General features: G+C 44.1%; 1 protein-coding gene across 1 annotated transcript in view; it reads right to left on the bottom strand.

Moving 5' to 3' along the window:
• Positions 1–8,521: 8,521 nt before the first annotated feature.
• Positions 8,522–19,049, bottom strand: part of LOC120983013 (prostaglandin reductase 1-like) — a 32,605-nt gene continuing 22,077 nt past the window's right edge. Inside the window, exons 7-8 of the mRNA XM_040413126.1 lie at positions 17,668–17,786; positions 8,522–8,747 (exon numbers count right to left, since the gene is read on the bottom strand). Of these exons, the coding sequence (XP_040269060.1) occupies positions 8,637–8,747; positions 17,668–17,786 (230 nt within the window). The 3' untranslated portion in view covers positions 8,522–8,636. The remainder of the gene's footprint in view (positions 8,748–17,667; positions 17,787–19,049) is intronic.

Raw genomic sequence — 19,049 nt, 5'->3', positions numbered from 1 at the left:
GAGATCATTTCAGTAATCGTCTTGTTAACTCAGGTGATAATGATTTCCAGCCTGAGTTAACTGCTAGATCCACCGCGGATCCACAAAAAACGGAAGCCGCCTGTGTTGCCTTCCGCAATTTGCGGAACTGAACGGGCGCCGGCAATATAAATGCCTATAACAACGGTCGTGGGCATGAGGCCTAAAGCCGCAATGCATATGAAGAACCTAACTTACAGGCAACTACATGAGATGAGTTTAAAGACGCCAAGAATTTTCACATTTTAAGTCTTCATTCACACAGTCAGTGTTTGGTCAGTGATTTCCATCAGTGATTGTGAGCCAAAACCAGGAGTGGATCCTACACAGACATAAGGTAGAAGGGAAAGATCTGCGCCTGTTCTGTGTTTTGGACCCGCACTTGGTTTTGGCTCAAAATCACTGATGGAAATCACTGACCAAACACTAACTGTGCCAATAAGGCCCTAATGCAATCATCTGCAGTGTCTGCCATTCTTTATACTTCACCGTTCTTTAGGTAACTTCACCACAAGTGTTGTAGACCTGACCAAAAGTCCTATTTTTCCTAGACACATAATAAACCGTTCAAATTTAGGGAAAACGCTAAACATCTTTCCCTGTTTGATTGTATTTATTGTAGCTTACTAAAAACACACCAGTTTTATACGGAGATATCCCGCACCTGAATATAAGTTAGATATATCTCAGTATCTTACCCCAGAAATCCCACCGTGAGCAGTGGGCGTAAAAGCAGCTCCTCCGGGTGTCTCCGAAATTCATCACTAACCATAAAATCAGTTTCATCTCCCAAGGAGCCAACTGATGATTTTTAGATTCAAGCCGACCAACAGCTGTCTGTTTACTGCAGTTGCCATGGTGATGTCAACATCAGAGTTAAAGGGGACATTACCTTCCTGATCACTTTTTCTTTTCAAATACTAATCTTGATGAATTCCTGCACTTATGTCAAGTGTTAATGAAATCCAATAATCCTGATTTTTTTTTTAAAGTAGTGGCAATCTCCTACGGGATCTTAGTGCTGGAGTGCCTGTTAGGCCAGGTTCACATCACCGTTTAGCTTTCCGTTCTTCTGTATTTTAAGCATGCTCAGTTATGCACGTGTTGCATCCTTTTTAGCCATTTCCATCTGGAATCCGTTATTTTAGAGGGGAAAAATTCCTACAAATTTTGCAGTCTAAAATAACGGATCGTAGACAGAAATGGCTAAAACGAAGGCAACGTGTGTATAACAGATGCTTAAAATACATGTGAACTCAGCCTTAGGCCTCATGCACACGGCCGTTGTGCGGTCGTTCCGTGCATTGGGGACTGCAATTTGCGGTCCCTAAAGCACGGGCAATGACCGTGCGGCGGCCATGACGAATCGAGACCTATTTAACTTAAATTCCTTTGCTGTCTGGATTCATTTTTCCATCACATTATACACTGCTTTTTCCTATGGTTACAAAAACCCTGTAAACCATCAGTGGTGGCCCTGCTTGCACACTATAGGAGAAAGCACCAGCCTATGTGAGTTTCCACAGTCCTGGTCACCAGAGAGGATTACAGGGTGGTCATAACCATGGTAACGAGCAGTGTATATGTAACGCCCCAGAGTGGCATTACCACTTCTTCACGCCGCTACTATCTCTAATGTGCTAATATCATGTCATCTTGTGTATTTATTTCAGGTCCACTACACTGTGCATTTCTAATGTTTGCAACTGTTGTGTTTAAATGCAATTTGCCTGGTTTACCAGCAGGTGGCAGCAAATACGGCAGAGCTATATTTAGGTAGAATGGAGCTTTCTATTCCATTCTATACCCCCTCGGTGGAGGAGTGGGCCAGTCCCACTTCCTGCAGGAAGGGTGGGGATTAGTGAGAGTCAGTTCCAGCTTACCCCCTGCCAAGGGAGGGTGTGCTGGGCACGTCTCTCCTGAACATGCCCAAGCCAAGCCATCCAGAGCACCCTTAGCTCTGCTGGACATGGAGGCCAAAGCTTGAAGCCTCAGGAGCCAGGAGGAGTATTTCCTTGCCAAACATAGAGTCAGACTACTAAGTGTTGTGCAGCATAAAGAAGAAGCAAAGTTATACAGCCAGCCTGATAGTACAGCAGAGCCAGAGAGCAACAAATGTAGCAGTGATGAGTTTGCCTGCCAGAGTCTTAATGCTAAAGCCTGCTGGGACCAAGGCAAAGTTGGAACTGCATCTCAAGATCTGGACTCAAGTTATTCTTTTATCCCTCAACTATTCCCCCTATTTGTTTGCTTCGTAGCCAACGCCTTTGGTCCAGCCGTATCCAGGTAGGAGCACGTGACACTCACACCTCATATAAAGGGACATTTTAGGCCACCCTATACCACTCGGCCGTTCCTACACCTGGGACGCGACATAGAGGGCCCTGTGGCGCGGCCGCCCATTGCAAATATTGTTATACTCACCTCATCCACTTGCACACAAAGAGACAGTAACTCCTCTTTTGATTAAAGAGGATCTGTCGCGCTGGGAGCGTGCAATGACGTCATCACGCTGAGCGCCGGTCCTTCGGCAGGTCCTTTTCATTCAATAGAGGAGCAAGAGGATGAGGTGAGTATATATATATTTTCTTCATTTTTTTTGCTGAAATGAAACATTACAGCAGGGAGCCACTATGGGGCATTATTACTGCAGGGGTCACTATGGCAAACATTATGGGCCACCATGGGGAACATTAGTACTGCTAATGGCCACTATGGGAGACATTATTTCTGCCGGGGGGCACTATGGGGGATATTATTACTGCTGGGGGCCACTATGGGGACATTATTACTGCTGGGGGGTATTATGTACACTGAGGGCACATACGTGGAACACTGAGGTGTGAATGAGGTTTTATAGAGCTTAGAGCGTTTAGGATTGTACGGTAACAGAATTCAGACATGTCGGTTCAGCATGTTAGGGATCAGCTCCCTGAAAAGATTGCACTGAAAGGCTCAATAGCCTTGTGTAATTTCCACTAATTAGTAGCTACAGTAGATGCATTTCTCCAGTGTGGAAATGGGGCAGTTTTTTCCTTTGTAACTAAAATGTATTTCACACCTCCACTAGGTGGCAGCAATGTACTGGTTACCTTTTCATATGACAGAAAACACAACACAGGTGTGAATACAGCCTTAGGCCTAGTTCACACGAACGTATGGCTTTTATAGTTTTTTGCGGTCTGTTTTTCACGGATCCGTTGTTCCGTTTTTGAGTTCCGTTGTGTTTCCGTTTCCTTTCCGTTTTTACGTTCCGTTTTTCCGTATGCCATGTACAGTATACAGTAATTACATAGAAAAAATTGGGCTGGGCATAACATTTTCAATAGATGGTTCAGTAAAAACGGAACGGATACGGAAGACATACGGATGCATTTCCGTATGTGTTCCGTTTTTTTTGCGGACCCATTGACTTGAATGGAGCCACGGAACGTGATTTGTGGCCAAATATAGGACATGTTCTATCTTTGAAAGGAACAGAAAAACTGAAATACGGAAACGGAATGCTTACGGAACACATTCCGTTTTTAATGCGGAACCATTGAAATTAATGGTTCCGTATACGGATCGTATACGGAACACAAAAAAACGGCCCGTATACTAAATGTGCAATAAAAACGTTCGTGTGAACTAGACCTTACCATAACTTGTTAACCCCTTCTTACCCTGTGAGATTTTAATACATCATGGGAACTATGTAGTTCCAGCCAATTGACATAATAGCAGAAGTTGTTCCTGTGTGGTCGCTGTGGGAGGCCAGTTTTGACTGAAAACCAGGCTCCAGGCCTGGCTGTTTAATGCCTTGGATGCTGCAAACAATAGCAACCGTAGCATCTAAGGAGTTTAAGAGACGAAAGGGGCTTCCTATGTCAGCACGTTGCAACAAAATTGTGTGGTGCCATTAACAAAGGCCTCCAGGTCAGACATGTGCAGAAGTGTAATAGCACCTATGGCAGAGTCTAATAGTATACTTTTTTCTTTGTATTTCCCGGCCTGACCACGGTCATCTTAAAGGGGTTGTCTCACTTCAGCAAATAGCATTTATTATGTAGAGGAAGTTAGTACAATCCACTTACTAATTTATTGTCATTATCCATATTGCTTCGTTTGGCTGGACTCATTTTTCCACATTTCACATTATACACTGCTCTTTTCCATGGTTATGACCACCCTGAAATCCTTCAGTGGTGGCCGTGCTTGCACACTATAGGAAAAAGTGCTGACCTACATATTTGGTGGTTGGTACCGTAAGACCTAACATAGGCTAGTGCTTTTTCCTATAGTGTGCGAGCACGACCACCACCACTGATGGATTGTAGGGTGGTCGTAACCATGGAAACTAGCAGTGTATAATGTAATGGAAAAATGAATCTAGCCAGCAAAGGAGGTAATATGGTGAATCACACTACATTAGTAAGTGCCTTGTATTTACTTTCTCTACATAAGAAATGCCACTTGCTGAAGTGAGACAACCCCTTTAAGCCTAATTCACATGTCAGCATACCTCTCAACTTTTTGGACTTGAACTGGCTGGTTAGGCGATAGGGCTGATCTGGCTGGTTAGGCGGGCGTCCTCTTCCTCCCTCTACAGATGGTGAAGCTCCAGGTCTCCAGACACATCAAGCATGGCTCTGCAAATGGCCGTTTGTCCTTCTGTTATGGGACCTTCATCTGTGGGTTCTTTATGTCATAGACTTATGCATCTATGACATCAGCAGCACAGTTGCCATAGTTACTACAGGGGCTTATTATTGGTACCTACCTCATGCACTTTAACTGTGAAGTCAGCCACAGTGGTCCCAAGTATTAACCCTTTCTTGACTGACTGGAGACTCTACAATATACTTGTCACTAGAAAGGCCCCTAATCACTATGGCATTTAAAAGCTGCCCTAACAATAGTAAGTTAGGGAGTGTAAGGACAGATTTGAGGTGTAATATGCACACCCATGCCCTCAAGTCCATTTGCTATATCTGAATTTACACAGATTCCAGTGGACTTCTCTTTTGGTGCCAATAAGTAGCGATCGACCAAACTATCACATTAACAAGATTTTAGTATAACCAGTTTCTTATACATTGTCTTTGAAATGACCAATACCTCATCTAAAAAAAATCTGCATGGAAGCTTCCACAAAGAGTACACATTCAAAACGAATAGGAATCAGGATTGGTACAGAGAAGAATTAAGGGGGTCATTTATCAAACTGGTGTAAAGTAGAACTGGCTTAGTTGCCCATAGCAACCAATCAGATTCCTCATTTTATTTTCCAAAGGGGCTGTCCAAAATAAAAGATAGAATCTGATTGGTTTAATTTATGCTACAGATTTCCACTGTATATTTCACCGTTTGCAATGCGTAGGGTTAGATCTTTGGTAAATCCGCACCGAAATCCACTGTGGAATGTCAGCAAAATCTGCAGTAAAATTTCCAAGAAAGGGACCCTGTCACACACAGCCAGGAAAGGGGGAAGTGGCCGACGTTGGGCTGCTCTCTCCTTTCACTTTAGTGGGGCTTAAGAAAATAGCCAAGTAGGCGAGCTCCGCTCTTTTCGGATGGGACATTTTTTATATGGATATGCCGTTAATGGGCAGATATTTTACCCCGCAGGTTTTGTCTATCAATCTGAAACAGTTGCTTCCCAACCACATATTTACTATGCTTTTCTGTGCTTCTATAGGAACTCGACTTTATGGATTAAACACACAGCAGCCATAGCATCACCAAAATTTATGATGCAGCGACCAAGCAGGTTGAATCACCAACCACACAGAGACGGTTACAACAGTCTTCCTATCTGCGTGGCATGCCGGTGGACGCCAGGCTGATAGTTAAGGCAAGAAGCTTTCAGGATACAAGCCCCAGACCAGCGTCCCAGATGGAGAAACCAAGAGTCAACAGAATCAGCTGAATCTAGGAGGCTGTGTGGTGATAGGAACATCTATTTTTTGATCCAATTCAATTATGCTAATACCAGATGTTGGGTCAACTGGGCCATTGTGGTATTGTTTAATAAGATAAGCCCCAATCTTCACACAAGCAAATCACTTAATCCCATGGAAATGTATGGAGGTCTAGAGATAAAGGGCCAGATTTATCATTAGCTCAAGTCAGAATAATGGAGTGAAAAAGTCGCAGATTTTTGCGCAATCGCTTAAACTGCGCAAAAATTTGCGACTTTTATTGGCTCTTCGTTCATCACTACACCCGGGACCCGGGATCATCTGTTTGAGAAGGCAGTAGTGCCACAGCTTTCTCTCAGCTTTCCCTAGGCCATGTGACATCACATTCATTGGTCACATGGCCTAGGCGCAGCTCTATACAATGTACAGCGCTCTGATTGGTAAACTGTGAGTAGGTCTGTTGCATTCTCAAACAGCTGATCAGTGAGGGTCCCGGATGTCAGACCACCACTGATCAGATATTGATGACCTATCCAGAGGATAGGTCATCAGTATAAAACTCCCAGAAAACCACTTTAATGTGTGGAGGCTGACTCAAGGAGGAAGATGTTGAGCCAGACTAGAATTATCAGAAATGTTTGGGCACAGGTAAATACAGCCTCTGTTTTCTTATAGTATATCTATGTTGGTTTAGGCGTGTTTTAACATCCCAAGTTGTTTCACCAACATACCACAGTTTACACGGACATGATAGTAACATAGATATACTATAAGAAAACAGAGGCTGGATTTACCTGTGCCCAAACATTTTAAGGAAGCAGGACACTGTGAACGTGATTTGAAATTTAGAGTACTTGAGCAAGTGCCTTTGTCCAGAAGGGGTGGAGATAGGACGATACGTTCAAAGAAGAGAGCTCTACTGGATCTTTGAGTTACAAACTCTCAAGCCCAGAGGCCTCAATGTGGATTTCAAAGTTATATGAATATCTCTCATTGTCTTTTTTCTGTTCTTTTTCTGTTTTTCCTGTTTTGTTTTTTCTTCCTTCTTCGCTTCTTTTCTTCTTTTTCTTTTTTCTATGGTTCTGATGAACTCTGCCCTTCTCTCTCGTATAGGTTTTATACATGTGCAACCATTGGATTTATTCCAATAACTGATTCCTGTTTTATCTATTATTTTCTATATAGATGGATATACAAACCTGTTCAACAATGAATTACCTCCTTGGAAGCTACAAGACAGCAGGACCATATTGGTGGTTATGGATATGTGAAAAAATTATTGTATTAAAAATTTTTGTGCTCACTGATGCATGTATGTAATCACATTGGGACATATGACAACACAGACAAGATCTGACCTTGCAATTATTTTCTAATATTATGGGACCTTTGGCACAGTGCAGATGGCCACTGGTTTTAGGCCATGTATCTGTGTATATTGGATCCCTAGGGAATTATACAGTCTGCGTGTGATTGGATGTTTTTTTCAGGATGGGGACCGGGATGCAGAGTCGCTTCATGGTGAGGGCTGTGTCTGTGGATCCCATTTGGGCATGCTGCCTCCGAACGGGTGACCCCCGGTGGAGATGCCACACCCCCTGAGATAAAGTGTGACTGCCTACGACAGGTGGACCATTAGATATATAACCATTGACATATGATGGTATGGGAGTATGTTTATATGGGTGATATTGGCGGGATGCCATTAGCCCCGTTTGCATTGTTTGACTCCCTCCTTTTGAGTAATCATTAAAGAAATGGTGCAGTATGATAGGTCTGCTGGAATGAATGGCGGTCATGTGACTTTGTCATGTGAGATGTGTGTGTCAGACTGTTTCCACCCTACTTTGGGAATGAGCATGCTCGGTCGATGTTCAGTGCCAGGTCGCCATCTTGAATGTGGATGAATTATCTGTTTTTAATCAACACAATTATGTACACCTGATTTGTGATATTGAATAATGATGTTATGCACTGTAATCATATGAATTTATGGACACATTTTTGGCACATAGCACTTTATGACTTATTGTCTGTTTTTAGTGAGATATAATCATGCACATTTGATATATATTGTTTTTAACATTGTTTTTGTAAAGATTGATGTATAATTATGTAATCACTTTGTTAATCATGTATGCTATATAAGCACTTGATTTTGCACTATGTATTATGGCTTGACAAAGGCTCCATGGAGTGAGTTAAAACGTTGCTGTTACCACATGGGTGATTAAAATACCCTTTTTTTCACGGATATTGCTGCCTTGGCCTTTTTTACACATATCTAATAGGACCAGGTCCGTGGTCTGCTTCAAGGAATTGCACCAGTTTGGATTTGTGTGCTGCTCTTCAACTTTTTTTTCTACATATTGTGTTATTTTTGGTCACTCCATACCAAGAGTATGCTGCATTTGTAAAAGACATGCCATGGAAAAAAAAAAACTAAACAACAATATGCCTCCTGCATAAAATGACATCAGAACACAACACATTGATTGAGCATAAGGAGGGTCAAAAAGTTGTATTTGTTTAGTGTATAACTTTCTTCATGATCACGTAAGTAACATTCAGAAAATCATGGTATCTTCTGAATGTACATATATTTGCTGAGTTTTTATTGTGATAATAACGTGTGATGTAGGTATAAAGTTCTACAAGCAGTATTCATCTTAACAGATGGCAAGCCATAGTAATGTAAACTGTATACAGACATATTTAAACTTGTATAATTGCTTTTCCGGTATTCTCTCCACGAAGCATTCCTATGAATCCAGCCGGCATGTTCTCGAAACCTTTGGTGATGTGTTCATGATATTTCACCTTACCCTAAAAGAAAATAATGAATGTTACTGTATCTTATAATAGTGTACATCTATATTTAATCACCAGATTCGGTGATGTCTAACCCAACTATACAGTATGTAATGAATTTTGTAGTTTTATGTGGAAATTTCAGATCCAAAAAGAGTTCTTTTTTTCATATTGTTTGTTAATATGTTAAATTTACATTGATAAAACCCATATAGAGTATCACAGGTAGGGATGAGCGAAGCGAGCTTTGGATCCTAGATCCGTCTCTGTACAGCATTAAAATGTATGGGCTCATGAGACTTCCGTGAATAACTTAGGCATTCGATTATTAAACTTGAAAACCATTTAAAAAAAGGTATACAAAGTCAGCTTCAGTACCGACACCAACTTTGGAACCAAGTTTTAAAATGGCTTTCAAGTTGAGAAATTAAATCCCGAAGTTATTCACCATATTCAGTCATATCAATTAAAGCTGGCCATTTCTGGTACTGCAAGCCCAGTGCTATTGAAGCTAGTATTACATGCTGGCTATTTCCACAAAATGCAGTGCAATCTGCAAGTAGAGATGTCCGGAATAGTTCGCCGGCGAATAGTTCCCGGCGAACATAGCTTGTTCGCGTTCGCCGCGGCGGGCGAACATATGCGATGTTCGGTCCGCCCCCTATACATCATCATTGAGTAAACTTTGACCCTCTACCTCACAGTCAGCAGACACATTCCAGCCAATCAGCAGCAGACCCTCCCTCCCACCTCCTGGACAGCATCCATTTTAGATTCATTCGGTTGCTGCATTCTTAGTGAGAGGGGGGACAGTGTAGCTGCTGCTGATTTAATAGGGAAATCGATAGCTAGGCAAGCGTATTCAGTCTCCACTGCAGTCCTGAAGGACTCATCTGATCTCTGCTGTAAGGACAGCACCCCAAAAAGCCCTTTTTAGGGCTAGAACATCAGTCTGCTTTTATTTTTTTTTCTGTGTAATCAAATTGCAGTTGCCTGCCTGCCAGCGTGTGTGTCAGGCTCCCAGCCCTGCAAGTGCATAGTGTCACCAGCGCAACTCATATCTGGTGTCACATTCGATTCCTTTTAAAGAAAAAAAAACAATTTTGACTGAATAAATAGCAGTCAGTTACACACGTGTTTGTGTGTTTAAGGCCCAGTGCAGTGCATAGTGTCACTTCAGCGCCATTCATATCTGGTGTCACATTCGATTGCATTTAAAGAAAAAAAACAATTTTGACTGAATAAATAGCAGTCAGTTACACATGTGTTTGTGTGTTTAAGGCCCAGTGCAGTGCATAGTGTCACTTCAGCGCCATTCATATCTGGTGTCACATTCGATCCCATTTAAAGAAAAAAAACAATTTTGACTGAATAAATAGCAGTCAGTTACACATGTTTTTGTGTGTTTAAGGCCCAGTGCAGTGCATAGTGTCACTTCAGCGCAACTCATATCTTGTGTCACAGTAGCTTGCACGCATAGTACAACTTAACTTATCTAAAAAAAATGACAGGCAGACCACCCCGCAGGGGCCGTCATGGTAGTGGTGCTGTGATTCCCTTTGGCCCTAGACTAATGCCCAGTGTTCAGAGGCCATGTACCCTGAACTCGAAAAGTTCTGAGGACATAGTTGACTTGCTAACACAGGACACCCAATCTACTACAGCTTCCGCTCGGAACCTTGACGCACCATCCTCCTCCAGCTCAGCTTTGTGCACCTCTCAAGTTACCACTTGCCCGCTTGCCGCCACCACCAACACTAGCACCACAGCCGCTTCACTTGATCTGTCAGAAGAGTTATTTACACATCAGTTGGAAGAAATGAGTGATGCGCAACCATTATTGCCAGAGGATGTACATAACAGGGATATGTCTCAGTCAGGCAGCATTACACACATGGACGTACGGTGTGATGATAATGATGTTGTACCCGCTGCTGCTTCCTTTGCTGAGTTTTCAGATACAAGTGAAGCGGTTGATGATGACGATGTGTCCGTGGATGTCACGTGGGTGCCCGCTCGAATAGAAGAAGAACTGGGGGAAAGTTCGGATGGGGAGACAGAGAGAAGGAGGAGACGAGTTGGAAGCAGGGGGAGGTCATCGCAAGGAGCTAGTGGCACAGTCAGACAGCATGCATCGGCACCCGGGGTCAGCCAGACAGCACGCCAATCAACGCATGCTGTTGCCACCACCAGAATGCCGTCATTGCAGAGCTCAGCAGTGTGGCATTTTTTTTGTGTGTCTGCCTCTGACAACAGTGATGCCATTTGCAACCTATGCCAAAAGAAACTGAGTCGTGGGAAGTCCAACACCCACTTAGGTACAACTGCTTTGCGAAGGCACATGATCTCACATCACAAACGCATATGGGATCAACACATGATGAGTACAAGCAGCACACAAACTCAAAGCCAAAATCCTCCTCCTGATCCTGCATCTTCAGCCACGTCAACAACTGCTGTCCTCCTTGCCCCCTCTCAACCATCCGCCACTCCGCCTCTCACCTACCGCAGTTCCTGCTCATCTGCCCACAGTCAGGTGTCTGTCAAGGAAATGTCTGAGCGTAATAAGCCAATGTCACAAAGTCACCCCCTTGCCCGGTGTCTGACAGCTAGCTTGTCGGAACTCTTAGCCCGCCAGCTTTTACCATACAAGCTGGTGGAGTCTGAGGCCTTCAAAAAATTTGTAGCTATTGGGACACCGCAGTGGAAGGTACCCAGCCGAAATTTCTTTTCACAAAAGGCAATCCCCAACCTGTACTCTATTGTGGAAAAGGAAGTCATGGCATGTCTGGCACACAGTGTTGGGGCAAGAGCCCATCTGACCACTGATACCTGGTCTGCAAAGCACGGTCAGGGCAGGTATATCACCTACACTGCGCATTGGGTAAACCTGCCAAGCATGGAATGCGTGGGTCTGCAGAGGAGTTGGTGACACACCGTCACGACTTGCAGGCAGGCCTGCTGCCACCTCCTCTACTCCTCCTACTCCATCCTCTTCCATAACCTCCTCGGCTGAGTCCTCTTCTGCTGCTGCCTCTTGCTCCACATCAACGGCACCCCCTCAGCTCCCCAGGGGCTATTTCACATCCCGGATATGGCAGTGTCACGCCGTCTTGGGGTTGACTTGCCTGAAAGCTGATAGGGGACGAAATAGGGATTAAACTGATAAGAATAGAACAACATAACACACCACAACTATCTGGCGGCACATTAGATTGCACGCGCAGTGCCCCAAATTTGAAGTAGGAGGACCGACCAAGCATCTTTTTCCATCTCCCCGTTCCTAAAATCGATGCCATATACACGTCCCCTGATAGGGGACGTAACAGGGATTAGACTGATAAGAATAGAACAACATAAAACACCACAACTATCTGGCGGCAGTGGCGTCGCCAGGGGGGGGCCAGAGGGGGCCACGGCCCCCCCTACATCATGCTGTGCCCCCCCATGTGCCCCCCCAACTAAAATGACCCCCCCCCCCCCCCAGTGAGCCGCCGCCGCCGGGCACAGGGAGATGAGCGCTTCCATTGCGCTCATCTCCATTGTAAACTGCCTGTGCCAGTGGAGCGGAGGTGCAGGGGAGGGAGAGGCGTGTCCCTTCCCCTTCCTCTGATAGGCTGCAGGCAGGCCCGAAGTGGAGGAGAGGCCCCGCCCCCTAATTGCTCCTGTTTATCTTTCTAAAGCTAAAGGACCTTTGATGATGTCATCACAGGTCCTGTAAGGGAACTGCACAGTGTAAAGTGTAGTTCCCAGGTTAGAACGGTGCATCTGCCATATATATATACACACACACACTGCATATATTAAACAGTATTATAGATGCAATATGTACAGATATATAGTATATACCGCAGTGCACTGATATGTGAGGTATGAGGTATAATAGATGCTGTGTGTACAGATATCAGTAAACTTCTGTATATACTATATATGTTAGGTACGAGGTATAATAGATGCAGTGTGTACAGATATATAGTATATACAGCAGTGTACTGATATCTGAGGTACGAGGTGTCAGTACACTGCTGTATTTACTATATACCTGTACACACTGCATCTATTATACCTCGTACCTCACATATTACACTACTGTATACCTGTATACACTGCATATATTATACCCCGTACCTCACATATCAGTACACTGCTGTATATACTATATACCTGTACACACTGCATCTATTATACCCTGTACCTCACATATCAGAACACTAGGGAATATACTATATACCTGTACACACTGCATATATTAAACCGCGTACCTCACATAACTGTACACTGCTGTATATAATATACATCTGCATCTATTATACCTCTTTTGTGTGCCAGGGCTGTTTTGTAATCCCAATCCGGCCCTGATGGCATAAATTATAAAACGCAGCAGCAAGAATAGTTCATGGAACAAAGGGAGGGGCTATAAAAGGGGAATGGGGGCCCAATTTAGATTCCTGCTATGGGGCCCAGTGATTTTTATGTACTCCCCTGGCTGCAGGCACTAGGCCGGCAGCCTATCAGAGGCCGGTGCAATGACGTCATCGTGCCGCCTGAGCCTTACATTACAGCGTGGGACACAGGAAGAGGCTGCATCGCATCGCTGACACTTAGGTAAGTATAAGTGTTTTTTTTTTGTTTTTTTTTTACAATAGTGTTACTGGCACATTGGGGGGGTTTATTACAATACTGGCACATGATGATGGGGGGGACTTAATACTGGTACATGATGATGAGGGGGGACTTAATACTGGCACATGATGATGGGGGGGACTTAATACTGGCACATGATGATGGGGGGGACTTAATACTGGCACATGATGATGGGGGGGACTTAATACTGGCACATGATGATGGGGGGACTTAATACTGACACATGATGATGGGGGGACTTAATACTGGAACATGGGGGGGCTTAATACTGGCACGTGATGGGGGGCTTATTACTGGCACGTGATGGGGGCTTATTACTGGCACGTGATGGGGGCTTATTACTGGCACGTGATGGGGGCTTATTACTGGCACGTGATGGGGGCTTATTACTGGCACGTGATGGGGGGCTTATTACTGGCACGTGATGGGGGGCTTATTACTGGCACGTGATGGGGGCTTATTACTGGCACGTGATGGGGGCTTATTACTGGCACGTGATGAGGGCTTATTACTGGCACATGATGGGGGGCTTATTACTGGCACGTGATGGGGGCTTATTACTGGCACGTGATGGGGGGCTTATTACTGGCACGTGATGGGGGGCTTATTACTGGCACGTGATGGGGGCTCTTGTTACTGGCACGTTATTGAGGGCACTTATTACTGGCACATTATTGGTGGGCACTATAGGGGCATCTATTGAGGCCACAAAGAAGGGGTGTTTAATATGGGAGGCTCTGTACAGTAGCATTTTATACTGGGACACATTATGGTTGGTACTATGGAGAAGGGGACTGAGGAGTACTATGGAGTCATCTACAGGGGCACTAAGAAGGGGTATTTTATACTTGCAAATTATGGGGGACACTGAGGGCATCTACTGGGGCACGATATATGGGACATTTTATACTGGTACATTATGGGGGGCACTAGCAGGAAGGGGGGAGAGGAGCACTATGGAGGCATTTACTGGTGCACTATATAGGGGTATTTTATACTGGCACATTATGGGGGACATTAGCTCAACTGGGGGCATAAGGGGGTATGTTTTGCACATTATAAGGAGAATTATTTCTACTGGGGGGCATTATGGTGGGTTTTATTACTCCCCCATGGTATGACCCCCTAGTAGCAGCACCAGCCTCTCCCTGCTCTGCTATCCCTCTGCCCCTTCTCCAAATCCTTATTATGAAATCTTTCTCATTAGGATAAATCACAACATCAGCTCCGCCGAGCCCCCGGCCAAAGTGTGGAAGTGGCGTCCGAGATCCCCAAGGGCCAAGCCAAGTAACTGTAAGTGTTCATGTGAAATATGTTTATTTTATATATGTACACTCCTGTGAGAGGCGGGGATGGAGATCTGTGGATGACACTGTTATAGGGAGGGAGATCTGTGGATGACACTGTTATAGGGAGGGAGATCTGTGGATGACACTGTTATGGAGGGGGAAATGGGGATGACACTGTCATGGGGTGGATCTGTGGGTGACACATATAGCATAAGATGCTATATACGGTATGTGGCATCCACAGATCCCCCCATAGCAGTGTCATCCACAGATCCCCCTCTCTATAAAAGTGTCATCCACAGACAGCTGGACTTTTCTTCCCTGTTGCGGTTTTAGGTATTGGGTAAAGTATTGCAGCATTTCTAAGCGTACTTGTTTAAATGTATCGTTGTTATAGCTGCCCCCCCTACTTTTGTCCTGGCCCCCAGTGTGCCCCCCCAAAATTTGAAAGCTAGAGACGCCACTGCTTCCATATCCTCCTCCTTCTCCTCTTACTTTCTAAAACTTAACATGGATAAAACAGAATTCATCATCTTCCCCCCCTCCCCCCCCAACAGACCTATCTATCACAATCAATGGCTGCACACTTTCCCCGGTCAACCAAGTCCGCTGTCTTAGAGTGACCTTGGATTCTGCCCTCTCCTTCCGACCACACATCCAAGCCCTTTCCACCACCTGCCGCCTCCAATTTAAAAACATCTCCCACATCCGCGCTTTCCTCAACTTTGCGTCTGCAAAACTAATTGTACATGCCCTCATCATCTCCCGCCTAGACTACTGCAACATTCTCCTCTGTGGCCTTCCATCTAGCACTCTCATACCCCTCCAATCTATCCTCAACTCTGCTGCAGACAGGACCAGTGCAAGGATTTTTGACACCCTAGGCAAAAGCTAATTTTGCCGCCCTCCTTGACTCCGCCTATTGACCACGCCATTTGACCCGCCCCTTTTTTGTCGCCCACCTATTTATACAGACTGTACCCTTCATTGTGGTAAAGCCATGTTTTCTCCCTCCAGCTACATACCATGTCATCCACAGATCCCCATAAGTGTCACCCACAGATCCCCACAAGTGTCACCCACAGATCCCCACAAGTGTCACCCACAGATCCCCACAAGTGTCACCCACAGATCCCCACAAGTGTCACCCACAGATCCCCACAAGTGTCACCCACAGATCCCCACAAGTGTCACCCACAGATCCTCACAAGTGTCACCCACAGATCCTCACAAGTGTCATCCACAGATCCCCTCCCCTCCCAGCGCCGCCTCCTAGCTAATTTATCCACTTCACTTGCCGCTGAGGTAAATGCAGAGAAGCGGCGTAATCGCGCACAGGCGCACTGGATACAATAGTCTGCGCCCGGGCCGTGCGGACTACTGGCAGAGGCATCGTCGAGCGAGGTGTGCTGGAAGACGGCGCATGCGCACTTCACTCGATGATGCCTCTGCCAGTAGTGGCCCGGGTGCAGACTACTGTATCCAGTGCGCCTGTGCGAGATTACGGCGCTTCTCTGCAATTACCTCAGCGGCAAGTGAAGTGAATAAATTAGCTAGGAGGCGGTGCTGCGGGCCGGATAAAAAGGTCCTAATGCTAAGCCTGGCCAGAGCGGCACTGGCTGCACGACTGATTCACCTCTCACCCTGTTACTCCCCTGCCTCTCCCCTCTGCCAATCCCTTCACTGGCTCCCCATTGCCCAACAAATTCAGTTCAAAATACTAGCAAATACATACCAGTCTGTCCACAACCTGTCCCCTCCCTACATCTCTGACCTACTTTCCCGATACATCCCTACACGCAATCTCCAATCCTCACAAGAACTCCTTCTCTCCTATCCTCTTATCACCTCTTCCCACAATCGCCTCCAAGATTTCTGCCGTATGTCCCCCCATTCTCTGGAACTCGCTACCCTAACATATCAGACTCTTACCTGCAGTGGAATTCTTTAAAAGAAACCTAAAAACCCACCTCTTCAGATAAGCCTACAACCAGTGACCCTGCTGCTTCTATACCGCCATGACCAGATTCACCCTCACCTACTGTGTCCTTCTCCCATACCATGTAGATTGTAAGCCCTGACGGGCAGGGCCCTCTCTCCTTCTGTACCAGTTTGTAACTCGTCTTGTTCATGCTTAGTGCAATTGTCTGTATTATGTATGTATACCCCTTTTCATATGTACAGCGCTATGGAATGAATGGCGCTTTAATAATAAATAATAATAATAAAAAGGGGTTGTCCGACGAAAAATATTCAACAGTTTTCAAACCAGCACCTGGATCTGAATATAATTACAGTATATGCAATTGCAAAAGTTAATTTAGTGTAAAATGTACCTATAATAGTGCCACCTGCTGTTTGCTTTTTTATTTCTCTGTCCACCTCGCTTAGGTGGGCGCACATGCTTAGTTCCACCCTACAACTGCCTCTTAAACTGTGATAGGGAGAGATTTGCAACAGAAGGTACATGCTCCCTGAGCTGCCAGCTTGATATAAATCCTGCAGAGTGACTGGAACAATGAATGGGGAGAGCTCTGGATCCATGGGAGGTACAGGGCTGGTTCTAACTTTGTTAGAAAGAAATTGTCATGTACTATATGATGTCCGGTATTTATTTTTTACATTAACCATGGGATAACTCCTTTAAATAGGTTATCCGGCTATGGTAACTGATCCTGTGAATAGGTTATCAGCATCTGATCAGTAGGTATCTGACACCAAGGACACCCTCAGATTAGCTGCTTACCATAGGCAAGTGACATCATGACCATCGGTCACGTGGCCTGGTCTCAGCTCAGCACCAATCAGATGCTGATGACCTATCCAGAGGTCATCAGTTACAGATAGCTGGATAAACCCTTTAAGTGACTGGCCACAAGTAGTGCCACTCTTTACTAGCATAACTTAACTCTAGATCATATTGTCATAGTGTATGCTACCATGGAATAATTATTTTAAATTACCATATATAACATTACCATATACCGTATGTATAACATTACCTCTAAAACCCATTGCAGGAGCTGTTTTTGTCCTTCTTGATATCTGTCTGACCAGCGCGTCACAATGAAACCTTCCATTCGGAGTTGTTTGAAGAGAATGGTGGGTTGTATATAAGGTCCTATAAAAGACATGCAAAAGAAATTTTAATTAAAGACTAAAAGTAAAAAGTTATCTGCAGAGAAATAACACATTTATATAAGAATATATATCATGGTGACTGCCATATAGCGTATGGGCACTGCAATGCTTGACATACTTTTCACTATGTTCCCTTTGGGAACTGCTATGTGCTGTTAATATGACCTTAATTTTTTTTAACCCCTTCGCCCATATCCATTAGGCACCTTAGTGACTAAGCAGCAGTTATTTCATTTTTTTGATCGTCGCATTCCAAGAGCTATAACTTTTTTTTTTTTATGTCGATGTAGCCGCATGGGAGCTTGTTTTTTGTTTTTCAGAATAAATTGTAGTTTTTAATGGTACATTTATCACACGTAATAATCACTGATTATTACATGTAACTCTTTCAGGGGAGGAATGTAAGAAAAACATCAATACTGCCTTTACATTTTTACACTGTGAATTTTACAACATTCTTTTGCGTCATATACTGTAGGTCTTTTTTTACGTTTTATTACTTTTGCACGATAAAAAACCTTTAAAAAAATGGTTTTGCATCTCTACATCCCAAGACATATCCTTTTTATTTTTCTTCATAAGGAACTGTGTGAGGGCTTGATTTTTGTGACTTGTAATTTTCACTGGTATCATTTTGGTGTACATAATAGTTATTGATCGCTTGTAATTGATCGCTTTTTTTTGGTGGTGGATATGCTAAAAATTCTGGCTTCTTTTTTTTATTTAATAGTCCTAAAGATAGCATAAACGTAGGCAGACTGTCTAGACCTGCATAAGATTTATCACAATGTCTTAGGCTGGATGATAAATCTGGTGCAGGGATAGACACTTTTCTCTGATTATATACCAACTATTGGTTGGCTTACTTTGATGTAGATTTTTAAGACAGATTCTGGCTCAATTTTGGTGCCAAAATGGTGCATATTAGGCCCTTCACCCTTTCCCATGAATCTCCGTCCCTATACACTAAGCACTGCCCCTTGTCATGTATTTGGAAAAAAGTGTAGAAACATAGATGCACCAATCTTTGCAGACAGATTTCTCTAACAGACATTAATAAATCTAGGCCATTGTGCCTCTTAAAGTGGTGGTAACAAATACATCTATTTTCAGTTGAATTTATTAAAGTTGAAAATCTTGACATTCATTAGGTCTGCAGATTTCTTTTGTTAAACTGAAGGAAACATGCTACATGTTACATATGTAAATATGCCTTTCATTTTCATAACTACTACCACGGTAG

Source organism: Bufo bufo, unplaced genomic scaffold (genome assembly GCF_905171765.1).
Source record: "Bufo bufo unplaced genomic scaffold, aBufBuf1.1, whole genome shotgun sequence".
NCBI classification, from domain to species: Eukaryota; Metazoa; Chordata; class Amphibia; order Anura; family Bufonidae; genus Bufo; species Bufo bufo.
The sequence above is the reverse complement of the archived record's forward strand: the minus strand, read 5'-3'. Positions and strand labels throughout refer to the sequence as shown.